The 13,443-nt window shown below is 45.0% G+C and overlaps 1 protein-coding gene and 1 pseudogene across 10 annotated transcripts; both read left to right on the plus strand.

Moving 5' to 3' along the window:
- Nucleotides 1-36: 36 nt before the first annotated feature.
- On the plus strand, nucleotides 37-9,328 carry ZNF639 (zinc finger protein 639). 10 transcript variants are annotated; one of them, XM_075938029.1, is made up of 6 exons: nucleotides 42-163; nucleotides 3,540-3,621; nucleotides 5,168-5,236; nucleotides 5,827-5,934; nucleotides 7,629-7,760; nucleotides 8,092-9,328. In XM_075938029.1, exons 3-6 carry the CDS (start codon nucleotides 5,179-5,181, stop codon nucleotides 9,237-9,239), a joined length of 1,446 nt encoding a protein of 481 aa, XP_075794144.1. In that variant the 5' UTR covers nucleotides 42-163; nucleotides 3,540-3,621; nucleotides 5,168-5,178; the 3' UTR covers nucleotides 9,240-9,328. The 10 variants fall into 10 exon arrangements, with proteins under 10 accessions (XP_075794143.1, XP_075794144.1, XP_075794140.1 ...); XM_075938028.1 differs by lacking the exon at nucleotides 3,540-3,621 and having other exon boundaries at nucleotides 37-163; XM_075938025.1 differs by having other exon boundaries at nucleotides 3,540-5,236.
- Nucleotides 779-930, plus strand: LOC112543932 (U1 spliceosomal RNA; annotated as a pseudogene).
- Nucleotides 9,329-13,443: the final 4,115 nt, after the last annotated feature.

The following is a 13,443-nucleotide window of genomic DNA, read 5'->3' on the forward strand; positions in this document are numbered from 1 at the left end:
TTTCCTCCCGCCGGGCGCCATAAGGCCTCGGTGCCGCGAGGGGGCGCCGGCTGCTCGCCTCCTGGGTGACTGCGCCTGGGCCAGCCCCGCGCCGCCCCTTCCCCCGCGGGCTCTGTCGGTTCCGGCGGCGGCCTGGGCCCTGTAACGGGGCGCGGAGCGGAAGGTGAGCGCGGGGCTGGGCTGCCGGGAGGGACTGCGGCCTCCCCCCCCCCCCTCAGCGCGGGCTCCCCCGCGCGTGCAGCCCCTCCCCTCCTCCGGCCCCAGCGCCGCTTCCCGCCTTCCCCGGGCCGCCAGGCCGCGTTGGCTCCAGCGGCCCCGCTGGCCCGCCCCGGGCAGCGCGCCCTGCATCCCCGGCGGCCTCCCTGGAGAGAGTCTCGGGCTGGGGGAGACTCCCGCTTCGGTGACTTCCAGGGCCCCTTGGGAGGCGCCGGGCGGGATGGGGTTTGCCGGGTGGCAGCCCCTTGGCGAGCGTGTTTCCCCTTCTCCCGCCATTGCCGCCTCCAAACCCCCGCTTGCTGTGGGGCATGGCGGCAGCTCTGGGGAAAGGCTCTGAGCTGAGCTCCCTGCCATCGCGTGACCCCCCGGGCAGCCTGCACCATGCCACTTAGGGCTTAGACACCCAAACGGGCCCCCCACCCCGGCCCGGAAGCCTTGACACTCCCCCCCCCCCCCCCAAAAAAAGCCTGCAGAAATACACCCCTGGAGGCCATGGTTGCCTCGGACCAGCAGACTGGATCCGCACACGAAATGTTCAATACCCTTCTGGCTGTCCTCTCTCATACTTACCTGGCAGGGGAGATCCCATGATCCCGAAGGTGGTTTTCCCAGGGTGAGGCTCATCCATTGCACTGCGGGTGTGCTGACCCCTGCGATTTCCCCAAATGCGGGAAACTCGACTGCATAATTTGTGGTAGAAACCACCATGGTCGGGGACCTCCTGGACTACGACAGGGGGGATTGGGTGGGTCCCTGAGCGCTCGCTCAACGCATGGGACTCTCCACCCCTCGAATCCCTCTGCGCCTACTCCAGGAGGTGAAGCCCACTCGCGATCTCCTACAGAGAGCCCTGCGAGAGGGGACGCCCCGCCCCCCCTCCCTGCAAAGCCTCTGTCCCTTATTATCGGGCCCCTGTCCCGCGGGGGCCCCCCCCCCCCGGCCTCCCCACCCTTGGATCCCCAGCCGGCTGCAAAATCTGCAGCCGGTCTGTTTCCGGACCGCGCCCAGGGAACGGCTGTACACGCTCATGCTCCACGCTTTGCATTTCCCCACTCTCGTGTCCCGCCCCGATACAAAGTGGCGGGACTATCTCAGACCTATAGAGGGCGGGGAACCCCGATGGGCCAGCGTTTATTCCACCTTAATTCCGCGGCCCGTCGGGGACATCAGTTGGCAGCTCCTTCACGGGGCCGTGAGCACGGGCGTGTACTTAGCGCGGTTTACCCCAATCCCGGACACCTGCCCCTTTTGCGGCGTGAGGGAGAATCTGGCGCACGCCTACCTTGAATGCGCCAGGTTGCAGCCCCTATTCCGGCTCCTCCAGAACCTATTATTGAGGTTCTGGCTGCACTTTTCCCCTCACCTTTTTATTTACGCACACCCAATCCGTGGCCCCACAAAGTCGCGAGACCTCCTCGTCAACCTCCTCCTGGCCTTGGCGAAAGCTGCCATCTATAATAGCAGAAGGAGGATGTTAGACGAGGGGGTTCTCTGCGACTGTGGGGCCTATTTCCGTTCTTCCCTAGTGTCACAAATCCGAGCAGAGTTCCTCTGGGCGGTGTCCACTGGCTCCATCGACAGCTTTGAGGAGCAGTGGGCGCTGTCCGGGGTTCTCTGCTCGGTGTCCCCATCCAGTTCCCTTATTTTAAACCTGTGACCCGCACTCCTTGACCCTGTTGTCATTTTTTGTCCCCTGGATTCAGTTGAACATGGGTTCAGTGTCCCTCCCACAAGGTTGGGGAGGGGCTTTTAGAATGTGGGCGGGCTTTGCCCGCCCACCTTCCCATGATTTCAAATAGGCCCATTCACAGCTGGAGCTCTTAGCGCTGGCGAGCCCAGACTTTGGAGGCAGAATATGAGGCGCTGTTTGGGGTTTTTTTCCTTTCTTAAGTAGGGGCGGGGGAACCTTTTTTGGGTCGGAGCCACCCACCCACAGAAAAATCAGTCAGGGTTCTCACACAAGTGAAAAGCGAAGCAAATTAAAACCAGTCTCCCTGACCTGGCCCCTGACTGGAAGGAGAATGACATTTCCCTTATCTCCCTTGCACACCACAGCCTAGGGGACCCAGGCTAGGAGATTCTGTGTGCTCCAGTTGGGAGGACCCTGGGAGCTGAGGGAGAGCTGGAGCACCAATGCTTGGGTGGGAGCTCTGAGCCTTGGGGGTCAGATCTAGCCCCCAGGTTTTAGGTTCCCCATCCCTGTTCTTAAACTATTCTCATAATCCAACTTCTATACGATCTTCTCTTTCTCCAGGCTACTGAGGTCATAGTGTCCCTGATGAGAAGGATTGGGGGTTTAAGGCAGGTCCTGTATATGTAGAGTCCTACAAATTCACAGGTATATCCAAGGCCCACTTTTAGGGCTGTGGATACCAATTTTGTATGTAGAACCCTGCAAATTTGCAAATAACATAGATACCTGCATCTATGGATGTGGTTGTAGATATCCGTGGATCAGTTTTGCAGATGCAAATACCAATTTTGTATCCACACAGGGCTCTATGTATTTGTATGTTGAAGCTGACGGAGAGTCAGAATATGATGCATTCTGAGATTTCATCTCAAAGTAGGCCCTGTTTTATTGATGACCAATATGTCCCAGCTGTTTCTAGAATCATCTCAATCTATTTGTCTGCTGTTGTAAGCTAATGACGGGCAGAAAAAGGCAACGGCTACGTCTAGATTGGCATGATTTTCCGCAAATGCTTTTAACGGAAAAGTTTTCCATTAAAAGCATTTTCAGAAAAGAGCGTCTAGATTGGCATGGATGCTTTTCCACAAAAGCACTTTTTGTGGATAAACATGTGTGCTAATCTAGACGCGCTTTTGTGCAAAAAAGCCCCGATCGCCATTTTTGCGATCGGGGCTTTTTTGCGCAAAACAAATCTGAGCTGTCTACACTGGCCCTTTTGCGCAAAAGGACTTTTGCCCGAACGGGAGCAGCATAGTATTTCCGCAAGATGCACTGATTTCTTACATGAGATCGTCAGTGTTCTTGCGGAAATTCAAGTGGCCAGTGTAGACAGCTGGCAAGTTTTTCCACAAAAGCAGCTTCTTTTGCGGAAAAACTTGCCAATCTAGACGCAGCCAACAAGTTTATGCAGAAGTTGAAATAAATATCTTTGATAAACAGATATCGTATGGCTTTCAAATATTTTAAAATTAAACTGGTATTAACTTTTTTATTGATTTCGAATTGTGCTCTGATTTCTCCAGATGCCTTTTTTCAGTATTTGTGATACTACCAACCCTGAAATTTTGCACTTAGTGCTATCAGAATTTTAAAATGTTACTGCTATATAACTTACATTTTTTTCTTGCAGATACTTTTTCCATTATTGGATGTTGTATAACAATAAATTTCTTAGTTATTAGTCCTCTTGCTGATATTGAAGATTACCTCTAGTAAGTTGGGTAGTCCAGGGCTCTTTCTATATTTTCACCATGTAAACATTTTCTGCATTTTGGGGAGAAGTTGTCCAGAATCTCTCCCAAAAAGCCCACTACAGGGGTAATCTCAAAAAAAAAAAAAGATGGCAGTATTTGGCTGTAGAAATGCCATTTCCTGTGTCACGTCGACCACTTGGCAGTGACTCAAAGTGCTGATCGTCCCTCCTTATGGGGTGAACTCCATAACTCTTCTCTCCCAAGGAATGAGGTACGAAACAAGAGTCTAGTAGTGTTTCTGTGTGCTTAGCAGTTGTTTCTAGCACAATACTACGAAATTATTCCAGGAGGGTGGGAGGCAGAAAATGGTAACTTAAAAGACATTGGAGTTTTCAGAAGTCGCTTAGAAACACAAGTCAATGGGACTAGTGCTTCAGACTTGTCTACATTACTAGTGGTATTGGTAAAAATTATGTTGTTCAGGAGTGTGAATAAAGATACTCCTGAGTGACATAGATTACATTAAAAGAAATGCCAATGTTGACAGAGCTTTGTCAGTGGAAGAGTTTCTCCCACCAAAATAGCTACTGCTACTCATGGTAGTGGTTTAATGATGTTGATGCAAAAGCTCTCCCACATTGGTACAGTTTTGCTGCTGTAACCTTGATAGTGTAGTAGACTAAGGATGTTAACAGCTAGGTAATTGGCTAATTGTGTAGTTGATACAATTTGTACTGACTACTTGATTAGTCAATAAGGGAAGGCACTCAGACCCTGCTCACACCAGGTCCAGCAGCCCCTGTTCTTGGGCAGGGGCTGCTGCTGCAAAGCAACCCCTGCTGGACCCCCCATGGCCAGGGGCTGCCCCTGCCCTTCCGCCTCCCTCCGGGTGCTACTGATACAGAGGCAGCAAGGTGGGGAGGAAATGCAAGTAGTCAACTACTTGACTATTCACATACATCACTAGTATAGACATGGCCCGTGTCACTTTTGAAACCCATTACATATAATGTAATCAGCTTGATCTGTAACTGCCAATTACACAAGGCAACACCATATAATAGTATTCGTGACTGTATCTAAAAAGATAAAAGATGGTCTTGACCATTGTGGGCAGATGTCAGTACCCATATGGTGCCTCACTGAAGCCAAGCCCTCTGGTCATACCCTGAGTGTCTGAACCCACAAAATGGTAAACTCTGCTCTGACCTCAGAGCCCCAGGTATGGCTTGGGAAGCATTCTGTTGTACTGATATGTCTGTGCCTGGATTGGATGTGTGTCTACAGATCAGAGGGTAGTTCTGTCTCCATGCTCATTCAAATTAAACCAAAAATAATAGGGGCAGAACACCAGTTTTTATCTTTCAGATTAGGTCATTGCGCGCAGATTTGGGTATTAGTTTCGTTTTTGTGGCAAGGAATTTACCTTTTGGGGGAATCTAATTCTGTGCTTTGCTGGCATACTAATATTAATAAATAATCTTTAAGCACTGATCCATGATTGCAAATCAGCAGAGAACAGATGTAACCAGTTCTTGGATGTTGTAATTTTTAATTGATTTAGGCTGAAGCAAAATGAATGAACATCCTAAAAAAAGAAAAAGGAAGACTTTACATCCTTCACGTTACTCAGGTAAATCTAGAGCTTGAACTGTTGACAATTCAATGTGTAAGTTATTGTAACTTTCCTCAAAATAAGCCTCTCATTTCCTGGAAAACTAAAATGCAAAGATTTATGAAGGACTCATAAGCTAAGAGGCAAATTGAAACATACATATGAACATACACTATCCACTTTGAGTGCTCCACTTGTAAACAATTTAAAAACTGTTCCATGTCAGCCAATCATTGTTAAAGTTTTTCTAATTGCTTGCTCTTCTCCATTTCCTCTGTGGCTTTGGGAAAGCTACTTAACATCTGTTTCCCAATCTTTAAATGCTTAAAGCTGCTAACATACAAAGATGTTTTGAGGTTTAGGGGAGATTATCATGTGTGCTCAGTGGTCTGTGGGAGTTTTCTAATATTTTCTAAGATTGAGTGATTTTGAAAACCAACAATATCTGCATAGTGCTTTGAAAATGTAAATTATATAAATGCTGAATATTTTTAGTATCAGAGTCTTTTAAGTTTGAAGGCTGTAAGAAACAAAGATGTTTCCACTAAGGTATGTGTTGCTATATCAATTTGGGATTTAAATACTTTTTCCCCTCTTTTTCTGTCAAGATTCTTCAGGTGTAAGCAAATATATTGACAACAATGGAATCTTTTCTGACCACTGTTACAGTGTCTGTTCTATGAAACAGCCAGACATAAGACTTTCTGAAAACAGAGGTAAGATTACTTTCCTATATCATTAATCTTTTCCAGCAAACGCTTATCTAGATGTATTAAAGTTTGGTCCAGAGAAGAAGCAACAAAATACAAAATAATGCAACTTTACTGTGTAAGTGCATTTAAATTTCCACTTCAAGACTGGCAGAAAGCTATTAAATAATTGTAATTAAATTATATTTCTCATAGTATAACGTAATAAAATGTGGAACTATTGGAGGCCAAGCAGTTCCCAGTTTTTAGGACAACTATCAGACTCCACAATTTTAAAATGTATTGAATGGTGTCAAAATAATATAAACAAAGGCTGAATTTAGATGGCATGGGATGTTTTATCAGAAATGTCCTTTAAATGTTTGACTTGGGCTTCTAAAAAACAACTTCAGTGTACAAGTGCCGACTGTTTAGTGTTACCTGTGAAGTATGGAATGGAGTGAATGTGAGTATAGACTTCCTTTCTCTCTTACATCAATAGAATTAACAATGAATCTCCAGAAGTATCATCAGAACATTATAATTAAAATACTGTGAATAGGAAAGACTGTGCTGTTAACATTTGTATCATCAATGCTTCCATTCTGCCTCATTAAAAATTGAATTTTTCCTCTTAAGGATTGTAAAAGATTTTTCAGCATATTCAGCTCTAGCTATTTGCTGTCTAAAACTTGTTTACAGACAGAGCATCTTATCAGCTTTTGAATCTGCTGGTCATTTTCAGTCTGGTCATAAATATTTGCTAGAGCTCTAAAATGGATCTTTTTACACATTTAACATATAAAGAGAAACTGGAGGTCTGGAGTAAAAATTAGAAACTCAATTAGCAGACATTTAGTGGAGAGCTGTGTAATGTAGAGCCATCAGTTAAGTTTATACTACAATACAAGGAAACTTCAACAAATTTATGAATCAAGGGTATTTAACTCAATCCTGATTATAAATATTACAGTATATGGCACAGTAAAATGTTGAAATAATTATTTTTAGCATGAAGTGCATTCTTTAAAATATAAAACAGTTTAACTTCTCTGGAACCCAGCTATTTTAGCATGTGTTTTTACCAGCTGACAAAAGGTACCCTATTAGAAGAAAATAATTAATTTTGCACTTTTAAGGGAAGTCAGGTGTGCTGTTTTTACCTGTTGGGGTGAAAAATAGTATCCCCTCCATTAAGGTGAATCAGTATGAAATGTGAATGCAGGTTAAACATAAGAAATATTTAAAATGTCTGGTTTTCTTCTCTGAATTATGTTGCTCATCAAGATTCAGTTTTCAAATCTAGAGGACTCCATGCTATTTTCATTATTGGATAATATTAATCCTGGGTGCAGTTGTATTATATTTTAAGACTGATCTCCCCCTGCTGGACATAAAACAAAAATGGAGTGCTCAGGATTGACAAAGTTGATTTAGCTGTCCTTCTCCTGAATGTGAGGAGGCAGCCTACAGAGATTACCAGGTCCCAGTATAATATGCTCTATCTTGATGGCTTTGCATTAGAATCTGGGTAAAGCATTGCATGTCTGGCGCTCTGTCTGTATAGAAAATGAAGGCCATAATGTGGGTATTTTGATTGTAGAATTTGGTGTATTACATTGTGACCACAGTGCTGTAATATTTGAGGTTATTACAAAGACATTTTAGAGAACATTGGGATGTTGAGGGGGGAAAAAAACAGACTTGCCTTATCCTCATAGGTAAATTCCACGCTCCTGCACAGACCCCAGATACTGATGATGATGGCAGCCCTGTGCATGCCGGGACATCTCATTGGACTGGAACACAGTCAAATGTCATGGGGCTGCCCTTTGCAGAGACAAAAAAGAAAGGTAATTGTAAAGGTATATTTGCAGAAATCATGCATGGTTGGGTATTGAAAAAAGTTCTTTGTAGTTGGGGAAGGATTTGTGTATTGTCTTTTAATGTAACTGATGGAAAATGTTGATCATGAAGAAAAATGTTAGATTGATATAAGTATGTAAGGCTATTTCATTTAGCTAGTGTCCTTATTGAAAGGAAATTTGGTTTCAGTAGCTTGAGGAAAATAGTAGCTTTTTACTTTTGTTAACTGCTATAGCCAATGAAAAGCAATGTATCGACCCATCTGCAACATAGTTTCATTTTTTTTAATTGTCTTGTATCTTCCATTTTCTCTTGCAGAGAAAGGTGCTAATAATGGAATTTATAAAGATATGTGTGTGTCACCTGTATTCGGTGACAGTCCAATTGATGAGGAGAAACCCATAGATATTCAAACCATAGAAATTTCAACTACAGAAGTTAATGCTGTAGAAGTTCATGACATAGAGACACAAACTGTTTCACCTGAAAAGCTAGAAGCTGAAGACATTGAGGAAATACCTGTTGAAAGTTGTAAGCTTTTTGAGAAGAACCATGCTTTGAATATCACTGCTCAGCAGAAGTGGCCTTTGCTGAGAGCCAACAGTAGTGGCCTATACAAGTGTGAGCTGTGCGAGTTTAATAGCAAGTACTTCTCTGATTTAAAGCAGCATATGATCCTGAAGCATAAGACATGTACAGATACCAATGTCTGCAGAGTATGTAAAGAGAGTTTCTCCAGCAAAGTTCTGCTGATTGAACATGTAAAAATACATGAGGAAGATCCCTACATCTGTAAATACTGTGACTACAAAACCGTGATATTTGAGAACCTCAGTCAGCACATAGCAGATACTCATTTCAATGACCATCTTTATTGGTGTGAGCAGTGTGATGTACAATTTTCCTCGAGCAGTGAGCTCTATCTGCACTTCCAGGAACACAGCTGTGATGAACAGTATTTATGTCAGTTTTGTGAGCATGAAACCAATGATCCAGAAGACTTGCATAGCCATGTGGTAAATGAGCATGCCTGTAGATTAATAGAGTTAAGTGATAGCTATAGCAACAAGGAGCGAGGACAGTATAGCCTGATAAACAAAATTAGTTTTGACAAATGCAAGAACTTCTTTGTATGCCAAGTGTGTGGCTTTAGGAGTAGGTTGCATACGAACGTCAACAGACATGTAGCTATTGAACACACCAAAATATTTCCTCATGTTTGTGATGACTGTGGAAAAGGCTTTTCAGGAATGTTGGAATATTGCAAGCATTTAAATTCTCATTTATCCGAAGGGATTTATTTATGTCAATATTGTGAATATTCAACAGGACAAATTGAAGACCTTAAAACTCATTTGGATTTCAGGCATTCAGCAGACTTGCCTCATAAGTGTACTAATTGTTTAATGAGATTTGGAAATGAAAAAGATCTTGTCAGTCACCTTCAGATACATGAGACAACTTGATGGTTTTATTTTCTGTAGTCAATTTATTAGAATTAAAATGTATTTTTCCAGTGTGTCATAAGGTAATATTAAATATAGTTGTAACAGTCTACAGTGGATAATTGTAATGCCAGTTGGCTGATTTTTTTTTAAATCAAAAAATACATTTAATGACTGGTATATTTTGTTTTGGGGAATTTCCTGGCTTTACAGCTTGGCTGGTCAGGGAACAGCTATATTTAAAGGTGATTGTTCAGTCATGTGCAGGGAGTGGCATATTATAGTAGCCATTTTTGAAGTCATTCCATCTGCTAACATGTAATTGGATGTGTGAAGAACAAGAAGGTACCTCTTTCTCGGTAAGAAAAATAGAAAAGAGAACAAATTTCTATTTTTACTCTTTTAAATCTGTATTTAATTTACTGTTGCACTTTAGCAAACAGGGATGTTTGTTCTCTACTGGATTTCCCAATTCACACTAACCTCCACAGCCTCAGTAAAGTTTGCTGGGCTACTGAAGATATGTATGCTCTAAAACCGTGGTCCCCAACACGGTGCCCACGGGCGCCATGGCGCCAGCGGGGGCATTTGTGTGTGCCCGCCAAGTGCTCGGGGCTGGCCTGGCTCCGGGCACGTGGCGCATGCGCGGTGCCGAAGCCGGCCCCAGGCACATGGCGCACAGTGAGCACCCGCCCCGGGAGCGCCGCGGATTGGCCGCCTGCGTTCTGGGCGCGCAGCACTTGGGTGGGGGAGCGCCAGGCGCGCGGCGCTTGGGGGGGGGGGAGAGCGCCGGCACTGGGCGCGTGGCGTTTGCAGGGGGCGCTGGCCCTGGGCGTGCGGCGCTTGGCGGAGGGAGAGCTCCGGCCCCGGGCGCGCGGTGCTTGGAGGGGGCCCCGGGCGCGTGGCTATGGGGGGGCCCTGGGCATGTGGCTATGGGGGGGCCCTGGGCATGTGGCTATGGGGGGGGGGCGCCCCCAGGCGCGCAAGTGTCCCCGCCCCCTGGCACCCGGCGGGCGAACGGCCACGCCCCCTGGCGCCCGGCAACCTCTAATGGTTGGGGACCACTGCTCTAAAAAGTGGCATCTTTGCAAGCACCATCAAGCACTTGCCTTCACAAGCCTCCAACTCTACATTCCTCCTGTCATAATGACAAGCCTTCCCACTTCCCTCCCATGACAGGTTCCTAAATTTGGTCAGTCTTTGCCAGTGCTCTTATCCCAGCTCCAAATTCACACTGTTGTCTTTCCCCAGTCAACTGTTTGGTCCCAGCTTTGCTTTTAGCTGTGTAGCTGTCCCACAGCCGTCCCTTTCTCCTGACAAGTGACACATTTTCCCCACAGACCTCCATTCATCTTTTTTCCTGTTTCTTTCCTATCTATCAGCCACTATCCAGTCCCTTGAGGCTTTTTTTCGCCGCCTCCGTCTCCCGAGAATATTTCCAAACCACCACTGAACATCAATCTGACCTACCAGATCCCCCCTACCAACACCAAAGGAAAAATAATTCTATATGGACTCCCCCTGACAGTCGGAATTACAATCTGGATTTCTATATACACAGCTTCCGCAACAACGCACAGACTGACATTATTCGCAAACGACAACAAGCGACACACAATCTTAGCCGCGCTGAACACCATGCCATCCAGAGTCTCAAAAACAACCTGGACATTGTAATCAAACCAGCTGACAAAGGGGGTGCTGTGGTCATTATGAATAAGGCCGACTATAACCAGGAGGCAACCAGACAACTCTCGAACACCACATTTTACAAACCTCTCCCCTCTGACCCCACCTTGGACTACCAAAAGAAACTACACTGTCTCCTTAAAAGCCTCCCCACAGCTACTCGGGAACAAATCCTCACAGAATCACCTTCTGACCCCTGACCAGGATTGTTCTATCTACTTCCCAAGATCCATAAACCTGGGCACCCCGGACGTCCCATCATCTCTGGTATTGGCACGCTCACTACTGGTCTATCCAGCTATGTAGACACTCTTCTCAAACCCTTCGTAACCAATACCCCCAGCTATCTCCGAGACACTACTGACTTCCTAAGGAAACTACAAAACATCGATAACCTCCCCAATAATACCATCCTTGCCACCATGGATGTAGAAGCTCTATATACCAACATCCCACATGAAGACGGATTACAAGCAATTAGAAACACTATCCCAGAGGACACTACTGCCAACCTGATAGCAGACCTATGTAACTTTGTTCTCACCCACAATTATTTCCAGTTTGAGAATAACTTATACCTCCAGATCAGCGGCACAGCCATGGGTACACGCATGGCCCCACAGTATGCTAACATCTTTATGGCTGACCTAGAACAACGTTTCCTCAACTCCCGTCCCCTTTCACCCCTCCTCTACCTACGGTACATCGATGACATCTTTATGATCTGGACACATGGCCAAGAAACACTGGAGATATTCCACAGAGATTTCAACAACCTACACCCCACCATCAACCTCAGCCTGGACCATTCTACACGAGAGATCCACTTCCTGGACACCACCGTACAAATCAACAATGGAAAATTAGACACCACTCTCTACAGAAAACCCACCGACTCATACAGTTACCTACATGCATCCAGCTCCCATCCAGAACACACCACACGATCCATCGTCTATAGCCAAGCCCTTCGATACAACCGCATCTGCTCTAACCCCACTGACAGAGACCAGAAGCTTCAGGATCTCTACCAAGCATTTATAAATCTCAACTACCCACCCAGAGAAATAAAAAAGCAAATTGAAAGAGCCAGACGAATACCTAGAAACCATCTACTTCAAGACAGACCCAAGAAAACCAACAATAGAACACCACTTGTCATCACCTACAACCCCCAACTTAAACCTGTCCAACACATTATCAATAAACTACAGCCTATATTGGAACAGGATACCATACTCAAAGAGGCTCTGGGAGACAGACCTATAGTCTCCTATAGACAACCACCTAACCTCAAGATGATTCTTACCAACCACCACAGGACATACCACACTAATACCAACCCTGGTACCTTCCCTTGCAACAAACCCCGTTGCCAGCTTTGTCCACATATTCATTCTGCTGATACCATTATTGGACCTAACCAAGTGAGTTATAAGATCAAGAACACATATTCCTGCGCATCCAGAAATATAATCTATGCTATCATGTGCCGAAAGTGTCCGTCTGCTATGTACATTGGACAAACATCTCAGACACTTCGCCAAAGGATTAATGCCCACAAAACAGATATCAGACAAGATCACAAAGAGAAAACAGTTTCTTGCCACTTTAACCAGAAAGGACACTCTCTAAATGACTTAGCCACCTGCATTCTGCTACAAAGACCTTTTACATCTGCACTTGAAAGGGAATCCTCTGAACTGTCATTCCTGTTAAAATTCGACACTTGCCAACAAGGACTTAACAAGACTTTGAACTTTCTCACCCATTACCAAGACAGTTTCCCCAATTATCACCTGTAATACCATTAACTCACAAACATCCCACTCTCCCTACCTTTAATATCAGCAATTCACAGACACTTACCTTCCTTCCTCCCCCTTCCCACTCCCCCGCATCCCCCTCCTGTTCTGCAATGTGATTTGTCCTTTTCATATTTGTTCATTTTTTTAAATTGTATCCTTTGGTATATATGGTTGTGACTACTTTCTTCCACTATTTGATCTGAGGAAGTGGGTCTGGCCCACGAAAGCTCATCATCTAATAAACCATCTTGTTAGTCTTTAAAGTGCTACATTGTCCTGCATTTTGCTTCAACTACCCCAGACTAACACGGCTACATTTCTATCACTATCCCATCTTTCTGTTCTTCATGATTCACCCAGTTGAAAAATATCACATCTGGAGACTAAATCACATTCTAAGGATAGTGGCAAAGGAAACTGCTTAGATACCACCTAAGAATATACCCAAAGGAGTAATTTGTTTGGAGGCCCTGTGGCACTAATTAAGCTCTTAATGAAATGGGGTATGTTATTAATTTCAGAGCAAGGTTGAGCCGTAGACTTATAGTTAGCTTTACACTACTTATAGGATTGAGGGGGTATTGTGCTCTAATTCCAGCAATTCTAAAATTCCTTTCCCATGTGTGCATCTGAATCTTTATTATGGTACATTAGAAAACTTGTCACAAACCTTTTCAGATTGCCTACTCCCATCCTCATGTTACCTTCCTAAGAAATCATCTTCCTTA

This window comes from Pelodiscus sinensis, chromosome 10 (assembly GCF_049634645.1).
Source record: "Pelodiscus sinensis isolate JC-2024 chromosome 10, ASM4963464v1, whole genome shotgun sequence".
NCBI lineage: Eukaryota > Metazoa > Chordata > Testudines > Trionychidae > Pelodiscus > Pelodiscus sinensis.

Excerpts from the sequence above, each read along its gene's own strand:
- ZNF639 (XM_075938028.1), top strand. The coding sequence starts at position 5,179 with ATGAATGAACATCCTAAAAAAAGAAAAAGGAAGACTTTACATCCTTCA. Across the intron at positions 5,935-7,628 it reads AAGACTTTCTGAAAACAGAG|GTAAATTCCACGCTCCTGCA; the intron begins GTAAGATTACTT and ends TTATCCTCATAG. Across the intron at positions 7,761-8,091 it reads TGCAGAGACAAAAAAGAAAG|AGAAAGGTGCTAATAATGGA; the intron begins GTAATTGTAAAG and ends TTTCTCTTGCAG.